A 20,570-nucleotide genomic window follows, 5' to 3' on the forward strand; every position below is an offset into this window, starting at 1 on the left:
TGAAGAGTATTTGCACTTCAAATTTTCTGTACCAACCTTTTGATTAATTCCGCTACATGTATGCTTTATTTTTTTTCTTCCACCACTATCTATGCCCTTGTGCTGTGTGTAATGCAGAATAGATTGCCAGTTTGCTCTCAAAAAACTAGTTTGCATGCAGAGAAGAAGATAGCGAAGTTATTTTGAATGAAGTTATTAAAGGTAAATATAGTTACCTTGACACATTCCATCATTTCTGCATTTCATCATTTCTGTCTTGGAGGGGCTTAGTTTCCTCTCACTGCTTTGTCTAAGCCTTTATATTTTGAATGAGGAAGAAGTATCTTGTATGAAGAAATGCTTTCTTTTCCTTGTGATATTGCATCAGAAATTTACAGGGTGTCAGAAAGGATTGAAATTATTATTATTTTTTAAACGATCAAGTCTCACAGCTATGAGAATGAGTTTGCTGAAGTGTTGAGTCGAAACCACTACCAATTTAATACCAACAGCAAACATTGTTAAAGGGAAAATTCTTGCATTTTCTACCTGGAACAGGAAAAGTAACGTGGATGACCTAAGGTGAGCCAGGCTCATCCTCCTCCTAGCTGCTCCTTTGAATTCCAGTTTCTTGGTGGAGACACTGCAAGGTATGGCATTGCCAACACCTCTGACACTGTAAATAGTTTTACAGGAATAAGTAGTATTTCACTTAAAACATATATGAAGCATTGAATTATCAGGAGAGTAATAATTTCTAGTAAACTATACGGATGTTTCTTTATTCTACAACAGTTATGTGTTGATCTGTATGATAAAGATTACCCTAACTGTACTGGTATTTGGCAGATTTCCTTAGTGAAGATGTGCACTTAAGATGACTCTTGAAATGCTGTACTTCACCTGCCTCTTTATGCTGCCCAAGTATAATTTTTACATATCCCTCATTGGGTTTGACACTTACGTGACCTATCAGGAACTGCAAGGCCACTTCATTTTTAGATGAATGCATTTTTCAGTTGAATATACCCTCAGATGATTAATTTTGGGATGAATCAGAACAGGCTTTGAGGCAGCTCTCTTGGCAACCTTCTCATGCAATCAAAGGCAGGTTAAAATACCATGTCATCATTTCTTCTGAGTGAGCTCAGTCACTCCTTAATCAACTTCATGTTTTCTCCTCCTTTTTATTAAAACTTTTTTTCCCCCCCCCCGAATGTCAGGATCAAAAATGTATGAGAATGGGACCAAATTCTGTGGCATACAGCTGCTGGATGTTTTTACCATTTTCAGCAGTAGTTAGCCCTACTGATTATAGTTCAATATATATATATATATATATATATATATATATATATATATATATATATATATTTTTTTTTTTTTTCTGTAAAGTGTATGTTGGATTTTAGAAAGCAGACTTTTTTTCATGATTTCTCCTTTTTAAAAAAAAAAAAAAAGCCACTTAACGGGCATGAGATTAATATCTAGTAGGTTGTTTCTAAGGAAAGTAGGCGGGGACAGGCTGTATTGGTGTTTTACCTTGCTTCACAGAAGAGCTAAGAGCACTGCTGGGGTATTTACAGGCACAGCTGATGAAGGAAGGTTTACATTTTCATGTGAATATAAGAAGAGAACCAGATATGATTCTTTCAACCTGTAAGTAAACTGGCCCACATTTTTCTCTTGAAGTATTTTTTCATGCAGCAGTTGTGTGTACATAGCAAATGAGTTACTTAATTATTGCTATAACGATACCCAACAGTTTTCTCTTGTGCAGCTTGGTTGCAGATTGAGTGATCTGTATTTGGACTCCTTTTCTTGACTTTCAAAATTAATACATAAATAGGAATTGAATCCATTATATGACGGATTCAGCAAAGCATCTGTCTTTTCTGATGGAAATTGTTATAAATGTGGAGATATTCCCATATGCTGTCCTTAGTGGCACATAAAAATTAGATACAAATAAAAACTTTGGTAGAACTTGAGCCTGCTTTCCTCTGGTGCAGAGTTTACACACGGAAAAATACAGAAAGCCTAAGTTTGTACATTTGAAGAGCTGAAAGCTTGTCTTTTGAAGTATTTTTAGCGGCAAACTACTGGTATTTTCTACTAGATTAGATATCAGACGTAGTTGATTAGGAGGCATATTGAGTGTTATGGTAAAGACTTGGTTTTGCTGGGTGAAGCTGAATTTGAGTTTTTCCTCAGAATAGCGTTGTACAGAGTTAACGTATCCCTACTGAAGCGCAAGAACTCTGCAGAACATACTATAAAAATACATATCCTAGAAATGGACTATGGCACTTTCAAAATCAGTAGCACTTTGAGATGCAGAGAATCAGAAAAGTGATCAAAGTGAATCAGATCAAGAGACTTAAGAAATAATAAAATGCTGATTGTAAGAGCTCATCTGCAACCTGTTGCTTTTGTCTAATCCTTTGATACTATTTCCCAAAGTCTACAAAATTGAGTGAGGTATAACTAAAGATGGGGAAGATTGCACATTTGTGACCAATATGCATACTGTCACACAATTTTATCAACATAATGCATTCTGCTTGATGTTCTAGGACTTTTTTAGGAAAACTACTGGTAGCAATGGACCATCTCAAAGAACTTACATCTTTCCACTGTGTCTTCTCTGGGTTGTTTTTGTTTTTGTTTTTTCTGCTTTGTGAGTGTTTGTCAAGTGAGTGTCGACATCTCATTCCTAGGATTTCTGCTTCTTCCACAGGACTCACTTGTCAATATATCTTCTCTCTTCTCAAAACCAGGCAAGCTAAAAAAAAAAAATTGATTTCGTAGTCCTATAAGTTATCATGGTTTGTGCTGGTGTTAGGTTTCATACTTGTTAATCTGTCATCAGGAAAATGCAACTTTTAAAAAACTAATTTCTAGGAAGAAAAAGATACTAGTAATGAAATGGGCCACATTTTTTGTCCCCCTGTTAAATTATTTGTAGAATTGGCTGATCTCTGAGATTGCAAACGTTTGTTGGAAATTAGAAATAGAAAATTCTCCCCACAGCTAAAGAATCCTGGATTCAGTAGCCTAAATTCTCATCTTGTTTGAGTTGAACCTACATTTCAGGTTCTCCACCCAACTGATTTCTTAGAGATCCTTACTTCCTAAGGATCAAAGCCAAATGTATTTTTGTAGCTTATGTTTTGACAGAGCTCAAGGGAACGTGGACTGAAAGGATGAGTGGCGCTGTGGGTGCTGGAGAATTTTCTTCTTTCTGAAGTGCTGCATTCACCGATACCACCACTGCTTAATTTTTTAATAATGAACTCTTTGATGATCAGAGGATCAAGGGCTACTAATATGTATGCAACTAAACATCTTTGAATCCAGTGTTTTGTTTAAGAAAAGGTCCTTAATTCAAAACAGGGAAATCAGAATTATTCCATTGATTCCTGTAATATGATTTAGGGTGATATGATTTAGCAGAAAGAGATTCAAGAAGAAATGCTAAAAATCCACTTTTAATTTCTTACTTGCTTTTTAAAATTTATTTATTTTTTTATTTAAATATGGAGAGATGTCTATTTAATTTTAACTTTTTTTAAATTTTGGTTTAAAGCTTTTGAGTAGAAGGTAAAGACAAAGGAAGAGCCTCAGTCGTTGGGAGGGTGTGTGCAGCCATAAAAGCCTCAGGCAGGAAGTGCAGGTTTCCTGTAGCTGTGCAGTGAGCATCACAGGGGCATCTGGAGGCGGTCCTACATGTAGAGATCTGCTTGTGTTGCTAGCAAAGATATGGATGTAGGCCACTTTAATCAAATTGTTAAGCGCGGCAAAGCTGTCACTATTTGCAGTGTTGGCCAAATATGTCAAAAAAGGAGGTTGGTGTAGGACAGGCTTTTCTGGCTACAGCCATGGTCTAACCTATGCATTGACTTCCAGCTTTGGCTATGTGTTGCCATCTTTAAAATCTTTCTTGAACATCAATTTCACGTTACGCTGAAACTCTGAAGTGTTTCTAGTTATTTCTAATAAGCTTCTATGAGGACCACAAATCTAATGAGAAATGACATATTTAATGACTACATGGGGTGTCATCAGAAATAGACAAGTTTTCTTTTTGCACCTCACTTAAATAATAATTAAACTTCTAGGGTTTTTTTGTTTGTTTTTCTTTTCTCTTTTTTTCTCTTTTTCTTTCTGTCTTTTTTTTTTTTTTTTTTTTTTCCCAGGAGCAGAAAAGCAATATAAATAAAACAGAAATATTTCCCAGCTGATTTTTTTGAAAGGATTGTTTGTTCCAAGCTTGATCACACTGAAGACACTAGCAAACTCAATTCTACTGCCCAACAATGCTAGAGACTGTGTTCAAAGTTAAGCTGCTGTAGTTTTAAGCAGCTGAGAGACAGCTTAATACACTTCAGTTGTGCAGCAAATAAATGACATTACCTTCAAGTTTTTGGCCTGGTTTCTTCAAAGAAAATTGTCACTGTCATCTGGTTTGGGTATTTTGCATAGCTGTTAGTGGAAACTTTTATCAAACAGTTGATTGTGTCTTCTGATTACTGTAGGTCGGCCACCTTCCCACACAGCAGGTTCTTTACAGGATGCTGCTCTAAGTCTAAGGGAAATGCCCTACAACTTTCATGACAAATACTCTAATCAAAACACGTATAAAATAGGTCTCTTCCACAACTGACTGAGAACTACTTTTTCTTACCTTTCTGACATCTGTTATTTTCTCCTTTTCCTTTTATTACAGTGAGATTTACTGACTCACATTCCTTTATAAAGAAAAAAATTGCTTTTTTGTCGCATGGGCTACTAAATGTTTTGGTGGCACATCAGCATACTTTGCTGAACTACTGATAAAATACATTGACAAATAGTATCACAGGTTGACAGAAAAACAAAACCTTTTTATTCAAAGACAGGTCATTAGGATTAACAAGCCAAAAACTGTATGAGGGAGAAACAAGTGAAGATGTGGTGTGTGCAAGGATACATCATGTAAATGATCATAGAGTTATCTAGATTGGAGAAGACCACGAATATCACCAAGTCCAACTGTCAACAAGCTAAAAGAGCAAAATACCTAGACTTTAGGAACCCTATTTCAAATAACATTCTGAGACCTGTTCTTGTGCTATGACCTCCATATCAGAGCCTGTGTCGAACTGGAATAGTGCGGATGTCAACCTTTTAAAGATTTCAAGTCTTCATAATCCATTCAAGACTTCTAATCCATTTTAAATCAGCTGGAATTATAGTGTATTATCCTTGCTCCTCATACAAGATATACCACACTAACATTTCTGTAAATGTACAATGTAAGTGATGGTGTTTCTGTTGTATTTATTTCAGAATTAACAACCACCTAGTAAGTAAGTGTAAAGCACATATTTTGTTAAACCTGGGTTAATGAATATATTATGTGAATGGCTGGAACAGAATCAGGGAAATCAGTATTGATTTAAATAATAAAATATACTGTATGTCCTTTGAATAAGTCTCAGAATAAGAAAATCTAATGCAAATGCTGGTCTGTATTTGGCTCAGGTGATGTAGAAATTCTGATTGCTGAAGAGGATCAGTTCTCTATCTCTTGTCCATAATGATATTCCCATGTCATTCTGTGTACAGGCAGTATGGTCGTTTAGATCAGTACATACCTCACTGATGTCTTTTTTTTTCTTTCTGATTTAATGAGCAGCCTCGTAACTAAAAGAGATTTTAATGCTGCTAGTGGTAGATACAGGTGGGTTGGGAGGAAAGCTCAGCTCTCTCTGGTGGATGCAAATTCCACCTTAATGTTTTGCTAGATATCTCACAGCAAGAAAGAATTAGTAATAAAGCTAAGTAGTCATTCATTATGTAAATTTCATAAACAAACAATCAGTGCATATGCGGAAAATGTTCTTATTTACAGATCACACCATCCAGTCTGTTTTCTGCTGCTGCTGCTGCTGTGAGGTACAAAAACGGTATGTGAAATCCTTCAGATTTTCAGCAATTGAGACAGTCAAAATGTTTATACGTAGTCCATCTATTTTAAAAACTGTTGTAAAATTTTTAAAGTCCATCTATCTTCAGTAGAAATACTAATTGTGCACAATTTTGAAGAAGCTCTACCCTGCACATCCCTAATGTGAATGAAGCTGTACATTTCCATAAATATTTTCATGTGGATGTTTATATAAGTGTAATCACAAAAACACTTCCTATTTTTTGAAATTAGAGCAATGAGAACAAAGATAAATGTGGACCCCGACACTGACCTGGAGACCCAGTACACAGCCTCTCAATCAGAGGATTCCTATGCACCTACTTGGAAGTGTAAGGTAAGTAACATTTTGGCAGATGAAAAAAATTGAGATGATTCCAGTGGCTCACTGCTGAAACAAGCAGAGGAGTAACTGGCTCTTGAGCACATAGGTTGCTTTGTTGCGTAATTATCTAAAAAATTAGAGTATCAAAAGATTCATTCTGATGGAAAGACAGGATTGTAGTGGGTTCCCAAGTTTGCTGTCATGGATGAGGGTAGTTCATTCTCTAACTTTTGAGTTTGGCTGGTGGAGGTGGGAAAGGTGGGACTATCCTTTAGGAAGGCACAATTTCATCATCACAGAATTGAAGGAGTGGGAAGAGACCTCAAGAGATCATTGAGCCCAGCCCTGTACTAAAGCAGGTGCCCTATTATATGTCACATAGGTAGGCACCCCGATAGGTCTTGAATATCTCTGTAGAAAGAGACCCTGCAATCTCTCTGTTCAACACATTCCAGTACTCTGTCTTCCTTACTGTAAAGAAGTTTTTCCTCATACTTGCATGCAACTTCCTTTGTTCAAGTTTTAAGCCATTACTACTTTTCTATCACTACACGCCACCGAGAAGAGCCTGGCCTCATCCATTTGCCTTCCATCTCCTTTTAGATATTTATAAACATTAATGAGATCACCCCTCAGTCTTCCTTTCCCTAGGCTGAACAGACTGATGGTACTCAGCTATTCCTCATACAAGAGATGTTCCAGGCCCTTTATCATCTTTGTGGCCTTCTGCTGGATTCCTTCCAGGAGATCCCTGCCTGTTTTGAAATGGGGAGCCCAGAACTGGACAGTCATCTAAAAATGGCCTCATCAGGGGAGAGTAGAGGGGGAGGATCACTTCCCTTGATCAGCTGGTCACACTTGTCTTAATGCACTCCAGAATACCATTGGCCTTCTTGGCCATCAGGGCTCACTGCTGTCTCATGGTCAACCTATTGTTCACCAGGACACCCAGGTCCTTCTCTGCAGAGTTCCTCTCCAGCACTTCACCCCCTAACTTGTACTGATGCACACATCCATCCACCTTGCTCAGCTTCATGTGAAAAGTCCACCTCAGTTTTGCTAGATCTGAATTGAATTAATTAATTTGAGTTGTCAGAGCATAACTGAAGGCAAAACTAAAACCTAACCTGATGCGTAAGAAAAAGCTTATGTCCCTGCTCAACTGTTAAAAATGTTTGTAGTGCTCTCCATGTTAATTCATCAGACAAATTGCCACTGTTTTCAATGCTGCTCTGCTAATTTACACTAACTTGTCCCAGCAATTGTACTATGTAGCAGTCACCCAAAGAACAGGGGGAAGATTAGGTAGATGGCTTGTCTTTTATTTACTTTACTTCCCATTTTAACTTTGACTTTGATACCAAACTATTCAACTGTGAGCTGTACTGTTTTACAAGTAATAGTTTTACAAGGTTATTGTGCTGTTATGGCAGGAATTTATGACCATGATTGTTACCTTTTAGTTACTGAAAAGCTATAGAAGTAGGGGAATTATACAAGAAATAGATGAGAGAAAATACTAATTAAGGAAGATACTTTCTTTTTCACTAGCATAAGAAGAAATTGCATGTAAAGAACAAGCCTTTACCTCCTCTACCTGCTGAGGCTTTTGAAGACTACACAAAGAAACTCAGAGTTATTGCGCTATATGACTTTTTTGCTAGAGGACCCTCTGATTTAACACTCAAGCAGTCGGAAGAATACATTATCCTTGAACAGTATGATCCTCACTGGTGGAAGGCTAGAGACCAGTATGGGTAAGAGACTGGGCATCTAATTTTAAACCCTCTTCCTACAGAGAAATAAAAAGAACAGCCCTTTGTAGGATTATCTTACACCTCTCTAAGCATGTAGGATGAGGTGCATGTAATTTTAATGGAGCTTTGAAGGTATAGAGAATGTATGTACAAGGGACACGGGTTAATTGAGAAGAGTTTGGACAGTATCTAGCACTCCAGAAATGAGGTGGCAACTCCTCTCTGCTGGGAATACAAGGTTAAGTCATAGGCTTAGTAACTTCCAAAACAACATAAGTACATCTGAGGACTATGTGAACCACTGGGCTTTGAGCCATGTGAAAATCCAGCTTTATATGCTTCGAGTGCTCTACCACGTGTTGTGTATGTGTAAAGTCTTCATAAAGACCACAGAGACTGGTAAGACATTTAAGTTGAACAAAGCCCCTAATCAAAGGTTCTTGGACATTTTAGAGAACTGGATAACTTTTTTTAGGATCCTTGCTGCATTTATATATTTTTTCGTGATGTTTCTCTTTCTCCACAATTTCTCAGTGTGTCCTGTAATCTGATATGAAGAGTGATTACATGTTATGTAATAACTATCTCCTTTTCATTCACATCCCTCCTTTAAATACTTTTAAACACTTATTCTCAAGTCAGATTTGCCGTTAGAGTCCACTTTGTTATTATTTTGTATATGTTCAACCACACACTTCCTATTTCTTCGTATTGAAGATCTGTTACAAGGATAGAAATAAGGCTAGTGACTTCTGATTTGGAAGAAATGTCACTTTTTTTCTAATCTTTCTTTTGATTTTACTTGAAAATTTTCCTTAACATGCTGTTCTTGGCACTCTACTAAGTACAGTCATTTCAGTAGCCATTCACAGTCTAGGGCAGAAACACTTTGCCTCAGGTGAAAGGAGTTATATTCTTATTTGATTCTCATGCTGGGATTCAGTATCTAAAGGCATATAGTATAAATAACTTCTGTCATTCAGTAAAAGAAGATGTGTATCTTAGTCCTGTTAATATTTTACATCTTACTACTGTATTATCCTTAATACGTTTCAGGAACGAAGGTCTAATTCCTAGCAACTATGTTACTGAGAACACAAAAAGTAATTTAGAAACATATGAGTAAGTACTCTTGAAGACAATGACTCTACTTTCTTTTCTAAAAATTGAGTGGTAAGTTTTGGCGCTTGATCTTTCAGCTTTTACCAGAAGACTGACTGTGAACAGTTGTTCTCTTTGTTCTCTTCATTGAAGCCTTCTTTTTGTTGTTGTTGTTACAAAATATCACCCTTAGAATGTGTTCAACATTTTTATTGTGGTCTATCTGTTTGAACTGTATAATATGATGATGACACCAAGCTGAGCTGTGCAGTTGATACAGCAGATGGGAGAGATGCCATCCATAGGGACCTCGATAAATTCAAAAGATGGGTCCATGTGAACCTAATGAGGTTCAACAAAACAAGGTGCAAGGTTTTGAACCTGGGTCGAGGTAACCTTAGGTGTGTATGCAAACTTGGAGAAGAACTCCTTGAGAGTAGCCCTGCTTAGAAGAATTTAGGGGTTGTGATTGATGAAATCAATCATAATAATCATATAATTATGATAAATCATAATGACAGAATCTAGATATGTCCTATTTCTGTAGGCTTACTACATAGTATCTCTTTATTCTGATCTCTTCCCTTTGTGAACATCCATTTGACTATCCAGAATCTATTTTCAGTTTCTTCACCCTGGTTTCCTGGAGAGAAAAGTAAAATACATCATAACTCCAGAGAAGAGGGGGCTGAAGCAGCTTCACTGTAAAATTCATCAAAATTTAGCATAAATGTTTCCTTTTTTTTTTCCTTTTATTTCACCTCACGTTTAATTATAGTGAATCACATTCAGTGGGGAAAGTATTTGTCATATTTACTGTGGTCTAATGAAGTATTTCCAAATTAAGAGATGCTTGATATGCAACAATGGTTAGGTTCTATTCAGGTGTTAACATTGGAGACAGAGCAACTATTAAGACTAACCCTTATTTCTGTGAAGCAGAACAAATGTTAATTTGTACTGGCTGAAGTTGATGTGTCATCTTCTTGTTGCAGGTGGTACTGCAAGAGCATCAACAGAAGCCAGGCAGAACTACTTTTACGACAGAAGGTAATTCAGCCTGTATGTTGAGTTAATATCTACAAAGGATTATCAGTAGAGGCATCATGAGAGTTTCAACAGCCAAATCCGACTCTGTTTGACACACAGTAAGAGAAGGTACTTTGAAATAAAAGGATGGCTTTCTGGGGTACAGTGTAGTGCAGACTGTCCAGACATCCTAAAATTTTACATTGTAACCCCAGCAAATTCTATTAAGGTTTTCCGTGTGGAATGACATGAGTTACATGGAGCTTACTGTGCTTGTCTTTGGTATGAAACACTGAAGACTTAAATCCTTGCAGGAAGTTAGTGAGGTGGCAGAGCTTAACAAAACCCCTGATCCTTCCTTATATACAGATCAAACAATCTGTGCTGTGTTCTATCCTCTATCTCTGATGGGCATTTAGATGTCATCTAGCTTGTGTAAAATTCAAGGGCTCAAGGGCTAACACAGGGCTTGGGCAAGATAGAGCAGAGAAGAACACCAAAGATTAAATTGTTTTACAGCAATTATCTAGTGACTTGTATACTCCGAATTTTTAATAAATGAAAGAATTTTCACTATTTCACACTGAAGAGTGTAATTCACCCAAAATATTTAACTCTGGCACTTGATATTTTCCTTTGGTTAATTTTGCTCTGCTTTGTTCACTGCTGCTTTATCACCCTCCCAAGTAGTCATAGGTACACCACTGAAATCAGTAATTATCTGCAAGTGCTATTTCAGGAGACTTTTATTCAAGAAAGTAAATATCTGCATTTCTTTTTAGTCCAAAGAAGGCTCATTTGTTGTCAGAGATTCAAGCCAACAGGGAATCCTTACACTGTCTGTATACTCACGGTCTAAAGGGTGAGTTGCTCTGATGGTTGTGATTTGATTGAAAATGTGAAGGAAGAGTTTCCCTAAAACTCCTTGGGATGAGGGGCAGGCTGGATATATGGTGCAAGGGAGCAGTGAGGCACCAGCACTATTTGTGCAGCACTGCAATCAGTGAATTGCAGCCCATATATTGAAATGCTGGTGCTGGGCTTTTGGGAGTCAGTGTGCCGATATCCTACGATAAGATCAATTGCATTCACGGAAACCCTGAAATACTCTGCTCCAAGGACTGATCATCTCAGCAGTGTGGCACAAACAATAAAGCCTTACAATCCCATTTTGCCTGTTTTTACACAAAGTGCTCTGGCTGCCATACCTGTGAAATATAGTTAGATTTGTAGTAGCAAGTATTTTTACTGACAATCATAATCTTTTGTTGATTTCAGAAGTCATGGTGGAGACATTCGACATTATCAAATTAAGAAAAACCACTTGAAACAGTATTATGTAGCAGAAAAATATCTATTCTCCTCTATTCCTGAGCTCATTCAATATCATCAACACAATGCTGCAGGTAATGGATGTAAGCTGATAAGGTTTTACTACTGATGTCCTGAAGCTCATCAAGACTTTGAGAAATTGGATGTCAGTCTTGAACTAATCCTTCCCTTCCAAAAAGATACACAATTTTTTCTGTTGGTAATAAATTCAAGTATACTGTGATCCTTTCTGCTGAAGTTGTAGCTGCAATGTGCATATATCCTGGGGGAAATGAAAATACCAAACTCATATATATGAATGAAATTTCATTCATAAAAATGAATGAAACTAGAAGCCTTATGTTCTTACCCGCTCTGTATTCTATTGATTCATATTTGATTGAATGTGACTTGCATTAAATTTGATCATAGTTCTTTCATTGCCTTCAACTCAGTGGCTTGCATGCATGCAATGTGAGGAAAAACAGGAGAAAAACAGGAGCTGTGCTATGCACCAGCAGGCAGCTTTTGCAGATTTTGGCACACACAAACAAAAGGCAGAATTGGGAGGCACAAGGACTCTCTAACACTGACTTGCAGCCTACCTGATTTAGCCACCGCTGCTTGTTGGCTCATGGCAGCCTTTTTTAATTTCTAGCATTCAAAATGCCATTCATTCTTGGTTCTGCCTGTCATTTCAATATGGATTAAAACGTTTTTTTCCACGAGTGAGTAGAGACAAAAATATTTTTTGAGAGCAAGTATGATGTAGTATACTTAAATATGGAGCAATTTGTCAACAGAATAATGGTGCTTTGTTTCCTGCAGGTCTTATCACCCGTCTCCGACATCCAGTCAGATCAATCAGATGTTCCTCACCAGCAACAGCAGGATTTAGTTATGGTAAATTCTTCATCTTGTTTTGGTGGAAACCTGGGTATCTGGGAAAGAGTTGAGATTGCATTCATACAGCTAATAATTGTGTCTGTTAAATTTACCAACCATAAGAAACACATAACCAGCTTCATAATCACCAGGCTCACACACCTCAGGTGTCAAATCCAAATGAAAGGCCTGACTCAATTCCTTCAGTTTAGTGAAGTGCTTCTTTCACAACCACTAATGCCTTTCTGGACTTCCATAAGCAGACCAGAAACTCACATATACATTTAACAGATTTGATTTTTTTATTTAAAAGTCTATGAAAATAAAATTAATATTGTTGATGGGGAAGATTTTCTTTTGTCAATTATGGAAGTTTTAGAAATAAGTATGATGTCTTACACAGCGTTAGAAAACAAGCAGTAAATGCTGGTGCTGTGTATGCAGATCAGGAAGTTAATATTAACTGATGGATGTGTATGTATGAATATACACATATGTATTTGTATGTACGTGTATATGTATCTATATGAATTTCCAGAATTTGTACGGTGCATTTTTACTGTGAATCAGTATCAAGGCTTAATATTTCTGGAGGGCAGAACTATTGGTAGTTTCAATAGAGACAGTGACTATTTCTATGGCTATATTAGCCCTTTTGGACTGATTTAAAGTTAAAAACATAGATGACAGTGCCAAAAAAAAAAATCCTCAGAGGTAATCAAAGCCAATTTCTTGCCTTATCTTCAAGCCTCAGGCTTTCCTACGTTAAACAATTTAAACAGCATTCTACAAGCTGTAAAGTACCACTCATGTATGAGCACATACATGTGTGGAAAATTCCAGATAATCAAAATCCATGCTATAGCTGATGAACAGTTGTGATACTTTGCTGTGTACATTAACTGCAGATAGGCATGTCTCCTAGACTATTGTAATATACAGGATTGTTTTTATAGAGGAGTGGGAATTGAACCCCTCAGAACTGACGTTTATGAAAGAGCTTGGGCGTGGGCAGTTTGGAATTGTTCATCTGGGTAAATGGAAAGCAACCATCAAGGTTGCCATCAAAAAAATCAATGAAGGTGCAATGTCTGAAGACGATTTCATGGAGGAGGCCAAATTGATGATGTAAGTACAAATTCTGGCTCACAGATGACACTGAGATGACCAAGAAACAAACATAACCTAAGTCCATTTAAAACAAAGATGTTGTGATGGGAATAGTGGACCAAAAAGCTAGTGTAATGGTTGCTAAATCGCTCACCGGGGCCTTTCTTTAGCATGTGTGCTGCTTTGCACTTGGAGCCTAGCAGGCAATAAATGTGCTGACAGTTACTCCTACAGCCATTCTTTTGTCTATAACTCAGTGCCTCTAGGAGCATGGGCAGAACTAAATAAACCTAACTTCTTAGAAGCTATATTGCCATTCCTGCTAATTTTGAAAATTAGGGAATTATCCGGACCAGGTGTTGGCTCAATCCATAGAAAGAGGTAAAAACAGAGGTGTCATGTCAGGCTGAGCAGAGCCTATAGGGAAAGCCATGGGCTTGCAGCCTCTCATATCCCCTGCCTGAAAGCCAGACAAAATAAGACCTTTCCGTTTCATATTTCCAAATCAAGGTTTATAGTCATTCCACCTGTATAACTGATGGACTATCACAATTTTGCAAAATGAACCTTTTTGAGGAAATTGCTTACAGAAATGCGTTAGGCAGAGGACAACTCCAGGGATAGTTGAACTGAATAATGTTTACAAAACACTGAAGGTGTTTCTCAGAATTATCATGATAATTGATCATGAATGAAAGGTCTAGTTACCTTTTGAGTTGGACTTGATGATCTTTATGAGTCCCTTCCAACTTGGGGTATTCTTTGATTTTATGATTCTACCTACCAGAAACAAATGATCTACTAACTGAAATGCAATTTTAAACAATGTTAAACAGGAAATTATCCCACCCAAAGCTGGTCCAGCTGTACGGGGTGTGCACACGCCAGAAGCCCCTCTATGTGGTGACTGAATTCCTGGAGAATGGCTGCCTGCTCAACTACCTGCGACAGTGGCGGGGGAAGCTCAGCAGAGACATGCTGCTGGGCATGTGCCTGGATGTGTGTGAAGGGATGGAGTATCTGGAGAGAAATAACTTCATTCACCGTGATTTAGTAAGTACAATGGGTTTTCTGAGGTTCACTGAATACTGATGCTATAGAACATGCCATTGAAATTTAGGGGTGTTTCTGTGCCCTGCAAGGCTTTAACAAAGCCTTTCTGTATTCACATTTCTTCTGGTCCCTGCTGCCTTACCTTGGTGCTGGGATATATAAGTGGCTTGTCTGCCCTGCCCTTCAGACACAGGGAATTAAGAGCCACAGAAACGCTTTTTTAGTAATTTGTATTGAGTGTCCTGATGTTAACATTCAAGAAAATACCTGCTTGGATAACTAGACTCTGCATTTGAAAAGTTATTTTATTGTGCAAGGATATTTGAAATTATTGCAACTCGTGATACAAGCATTCATGCAGGTATATGCTATGTGCATGAAATCGCACAGCAGTGAAAGGTGTTCACCAACACTGAGCCAGAATTTTACTTTTTTCTCATCTTTTTGAGCAAGACACACACCTCCTTTCAGGATATGAAATACATGAGCTGAAAGTAGATTATCTATTGTATTCCTCTTAAAAATTGTACTCTTAAAAATGCCTTTGGCCGGATTTCAGATATGTTTTTCTCATTTCTCCTAGGCTGCAAGGAACTGTTTAGTCAATGCTGAACACACTGTTAAAGTATCTGACTTTGGCATGGCAAGGTAGGAGATACAAGCTCAGTGAGTGCCCTATTTTGTGTCAGTTGGGACGAGGCCCATCACCACCCTCACTTCTTGCTTGCTGGTGTGGGAAATTTCACTGTACACAGCATCTGCAATTCTGATCAAATCAATAATATTGCTGTTCATCTGTTGTACTGTGAACAGAGTGTCATATTGTCCTTTTGCTGAGTGCAAGACAGGTGAACAAAATATCTCGTGAATGAAACTACTGAAAGCAGTAGTTTGTGGACATAGAAATGCCCAGTGTGCCCTGGGCTGCCAGAAGCTCACTCTGCTTCCTGGAGAAGGCTGCAGGGTGACCTCATTGCAGCCTTCCAATATTTAAAAAGGGGATTATAAACAGAAGAAGAATCAACTTCTTACAAGGATAGATAGTGATAGGACAAGGGGGTTTTAAGCTCAAGAAGGGAAAGTTTGTATTAGATGTCAGGGGGAAGTTCTTCACAGAGGGAGCGGTGAGGTGCTGGAACCTGTTGCCCAGAGAGGCTGTTGATGCCTCGTTCCTGGAGGTGTTCAAGACCAGGTTGGATGGAGCCCTGGGCAGCCTGGTCTAGTACCAGATCTGGAGGTGGTGGCCCTGCATGTGGCAGTGGGTTTGTAACCTGATGATCCTTGGGGTCGCTTCCAACCTGAGCCATTGTATGATTGCATGGTTCTAGGCTCAGTAAAGTGAGTGCTCCAAATTTCCGAGCCCAGTGAGAGCTGAAAGCCACTGGGAACAGAGGCAGGTGTTGGCGCTGGCCTTTGGAGCCTCAGCAACAGGGTAGGTGAGGAAGGAAGACACGTGGGCAGGAAGTGTGACGTGTGGTTCTTAGCAGGGAAGTGGTTTTTCTGCTTAGTGAGGGGACCAACCACACATGAAGAGAGAGTGCACGCACAGGCCAGAGAAGCAAAGCTCTGTCCACTGTTGAGAGGTGATGAGAACACTCCCTAATTAGTCAGAGCTCAGAACACACCAGTTTAGTACTGTTATTTTGTATGTTCTTTATCCAGTAACCTCTCATCTTTCTGTGCCTGCCCCAAAAATAAGAAAGGGACACAAAGAAGCAATTTCTCATGGCGTCAAGTTGTGTCAGGGAAGGTTTAGGTTGAATATCAGGAAAAACTTTACAGAAAGGGTTGTTAAGCACTGGAATAGGCTCCGCAGGGAGGTTTAGGTTGAGTCACCATCCTTGGGTGATGAAATGCTCAGAGACATGATTTAGCAGAGGGTTGTTAGATAGGGTGATACGGTTAGGTTGAGGTTGGACATGATGATCTTGAAAGTCTTTTCCAACCTGAGCAATTCTATGATTCTCTCAGTGCAACATCCTTTGAAAGGTGCTTTAAAAGATACCGTTATGTCTTCAGTTGTAAGATTTGTGTAGTGCATACCTGTTGTCTTCTCATGAAAATTTACAGAGCTTGTTTGGATATTGGGCTCAGCCTTTTAATATATTACTGTATAAATGCCCTTGTTGGGCACGTAAATTCATAGAATCATAGAATCATTAAGGTTAGGAAAGACACGAAGACCATTTAGTCCAACTACCAACTCATCACTGTATTGCCTATTAAACCATGTCCCTTAGTGCTCTGTCTACATTTCTTTAACTCCTCCAGATAGTCACACCACCACCTCCCTGGGCAGCTTGTTATCATACCTCATCACCCTTTTGGAGAGAAATTTTTTCCTAATATCCAAACTGAACCTCCCTGGGCACAAATTAAGACCATTCCTTCTCAAAAAGTAATAATAATATGTATTGCTGCTGTTTTTCCTGCCTGCAGCATAGGGACTTTTCCCAGGAGGTGATAACAACAGCCATCCTGTGAGCACACAAATAGCACTAAATCTTTTAATTATGACATACCTCTCACAAGCAATCAAATTACTCATTTAAATTAAAATTTCTTTAACTGCATGTATTCCAGTGTGCATTCTATATTAAATTAATGATATAATTTCTTTTCTTACAAACTGACACAGTATTTTCATGGAATTGTAAACTACCTGTGCAAGGTGCTGCCAGAACTGCTTTCAGTTTAACTCTCACTAAAATACACGGTATTTGCTGATGTTCTTTAGATACGTCATTGATGATGAATATGTCAGCTCTTCAGGTGCCAAGTTTCCAATCAAGTGGTCATCTCCTGAAGTCTTTCATTTCAAAAAGTACAGCAGTAAATCTGACATCTGGTCATTTGGTAGGTGGGTTAGGTTAATGTGTGACAAGCTGTTTCCCCCAAACTACGGATAAGACTGAGGAAAGAGCAACTTTTCTGGATGTTTCCTATCTTAATCTTTAGTCTATCTCATTTTTCAATTCTTGTCTGTATAGGAAGAGTGTGTGTGTTTTTTTTAACACACTTTTAATCTAAAAAAATTGTTTTCAACAGACATATGTCTCCATTAACCAAATGCTTATTAATTTCATTTTCATGAACCATGACTTTAACTGACTTCAATATGAGCATAATTACATCAGTTCAATTTTTTTTTCATTCACCTCAGGTTGCTTATATTTTTCATTCATTATTAAATACATAGAAAAGAATGGGACTTCTGGTATTATTAGACAACTTGTTTACTCCTACATATTTTGATTCATTTCTAGGTGTACTGATGTGGGAAGTTTTCACAGAAGGCAAAATGCCTTTTGAAAGTAAATCAAATTATGAAGTTGTCCGTGAGATTTCTGCAGGTAACCGACTTTATCGACCACATTTGGCATCGCACACTGTGTACAAAGTCATGTACAGCTGCTGGCATGAGGTTTGTTGGTCTTTCTTGTGACATTACTTCACTTGCAGTGTGGATCTGAAGGCTATCCTCAAAAACTGGAGCAATAAACCTCTACTTTGTAGAATCCTCAGTAATTTTTGCTGTGCTTTTTCACAAACCACATCTAGTTTAAAAGCCTCTGTTTCTTTTGACTGTTGCATTCAGTAAATACCAAGCATATAACCTACACAATAGGTCTATGCCATCGCTGGTTTTGAATATATATACCCTGTTGATATATCCCCTGTGCTTCCTCCTGTAGTGTGCAGAGGAATTTTGCATATAAATGCTTTCTTCTGAAAGTACTTTTTCATTCTATTGATTTCTGGCACACTGATGGTGCAGAACAAGATAAACTTGATCTCTTCAATCTGTGTCAACAAAATAAAATAATAATATGAATAATAATTTTAAGTGGTTGCTTTAATTGTACTTGTAACCAACTTCTATTAATTTAAATGTCTCTTCTGCTTTTTTTTTTTTTTTTTTTTTTTTTTTTTTTCCAGAAACCTGAAGGACGTCCTACTTTTGCAGAATTAGTAGAAGCCCTCACAGATATAATGGAGATGGGATAATTGGGGATTTTATGCAGGTGTATTTACTGAAAAGTGAGCATTGAGCTGGCCAATGTAGCTTATACTGAAAACTTCAGCCTTTTAGAGCAGTCTTTACTTAAACTATGCTAGCAGCATCCCTGTATTGAAGCTGTTTGGGCTTGGCCTAATTTGGGAAAGATACCCGAGGAGACTGGATTACTGGATTTGTACTCTCAAGCCTTTATTTTCATGAAAAATGTCCTATCTAGAAAGAAGCAACCAAGCTTACTCACCACATAAGCTCTTTTCCTTATTCTTTTTGTCAGAGCTACGCTAATTCCTGTAACAATATTGATAAGAGATGATTTGTTACTTAATATGGTTCATGCACAAGGAAATAGTGATTAGCAGCAGCAAAAGTGGTGGAAGGACCTGTGAAAAAGTTCCAGGACTAAAGGCAAAACCTTTTGCACTGCATAACACTGGAGAAATGGAGCAGTTTCAGAGGTAACTCAGCCACCAGAGCAGCATGCGGATTTTTGCCCGGATACTGCACTGCCTGTTGCTGGGGATCTAGACACACAGAAGGGGTGGAGGCAGCAGTTGTCCTTTGGCAGCTCCTGACCCACATCCCAAACAGCTGGAAGGGCTCAGCACCCCTGAGGAATTTTAATCTTGCTCATAGGTAAAGGCTAATTTTGTGTGAAACAGAGAGAACAAGTAAAGATTGTTTTATTCAAGCTTCTCCCTGAACTTTTTACTGTCTTCCATTTCTTGCTTGCTGCAGCTTACTCAAATGCCCATCAAATGCTTTTCTTAGTCCTCCTCCTGCCAGTGCCCAAAATGGTGAACAAAGAGAGGCTGGAAATTGGCCATCAAAGAAAGTGTTTTGTGTTAGTTTAGCTCAAATAGAGTTTGTGAGACCTTACTTGCACCATATCTGTAACTGTGCCTGTTAGTTTATCGTTCACTTCTAATTCTTAATTTTGGTTAGTGCAAATGTATTACAGAAAAGGCAAGTGAATTTGGTGATTTTTTTCAATACAGAGAACAGTCAGGTCATTACAAATAAATAGTAGTTTAAAAATGTGATTGTGCTGTGAATTGTTAATAGGTAAGTACATCATATTTCATTTTATAGCACATCGTAGACAAAATACTTCCAAGCCAGTAGATGAAGAATGATGGACATCTGAACAAGTTTTTTCATTTCCACATTTTAAAAGTAAATGAAACAATACAATCAATCATTCCGAGTTTTGGATTTCCAGAAGGTGATGACACCTCTGGGCCAAATTCATGGCAATAATAGTTCATTTTTACTGCAATAGCATTCTCATAGTTACCACCCCTTGGGGAAGGGAGTACTTTACTATTTGGGAGTAACTTCACACACACGCTTTTAAGATCCTTCTGCTCAAGTGAAACATGATATTCTCATCCTTTTGTGTAATCTGCTGAAAGAACTGCCACCAGCATATGGCTCTGTTTACTTTTATAACTGACTTATTCATGAGCATTCAGTTCCATCTCAGCCCTCTAACTGCACACAAACCTATACAATACTGTACAAACCACTGCTTTGAGCTCATTGCAAGTTTATGCCTGTAGTATAGTAATACAGTGCTTTTGAGCTGATGATTCCCTACAAAAAAAAAATAATTCAAACTGTCTGAAGTATAAATGCACTCAGGGACTTTTAATAATATAAGAGGAATATTTTACAACAGCTCTTGTAAAACTGGTTTTGCTACATGAATTACTACAAGTTAATATGTAATACCACAGTACCATGCAATTAAAAGGGGCTCTGGTAAGTTCAAGTTCTTGAAGCACCCTGCTTTTGTTTGCATTGTTGAGTTGTCCCATAGTGTATCTTTGACACACACTGGTCTCAGATGGAAAGTAATACTTGCCTACCATTCCTTCATTTTCAGAATTCCACCTTTCTGGAGGCTGGGCAAACTGTGAGTGGGCTGATGTCACCACTCTGACGCAGATGAATTTAATAGCTGATGTCACAAGGCTTACAGTAAATAAATTAAAAAGCACTATCATGTGCTTCAGGATCAATGGAATA

The 20,570-nt window shown here is 38.0% G+C and overlaps 1 protein-coding gene across 1 annotated transcript; it reads left to right on the plus strand.

Annotated features, from left to right (window-relative positions):
• Positions 1–1,571: 1,571 nt before the first annotated feature.
• On the plus strand, positions 1,572–18,529 carry LOC306945970 (tyrosine-protein kinase TXK-like; the record flags this gene model as incomplete). Its single annotated transcript, XM_079534870.1, has 15 exons — positions 1,572–1,638; positions 5,876–5,930; positions 6,185–6,287; positions 7,827–8,032; positions 9,089–9,154; positions 10,129–10,183; positions 10,945–11,024; positions 11,441–11,568; positions 12,302–12,376; positions 13,315–13,486; positions 14,305–14,521; positions 15,105–15,169; positions 17,259–17,377; positions 17,788–17,945; positions 18,461–18,529. The coding sequence occupies exons 1-15, from the start codon at positions 1,575–1,577 to the stop codon at positions 18,527–18,529; spliced, it is 1,632 nt and encodes a 543-aa protein (XP_079390996.1). The 5' UTR covers positions 1,572–1,574.
• Between the last annotated feature and the right edge of the window lie 2,041 nt (positions 18,530–20,570).

The sequence above is a fragment of the Tetrao urogallus genome, assembly GCF_951394365.1.
Source record: "Tetrao urogallus genome assembly, chromosome: 4".
NCBI lineage: Eukaryota > Metazoa > Chordata > Aves > Galliformes > Phasianidae > Tetrao > Tetrao urogallus.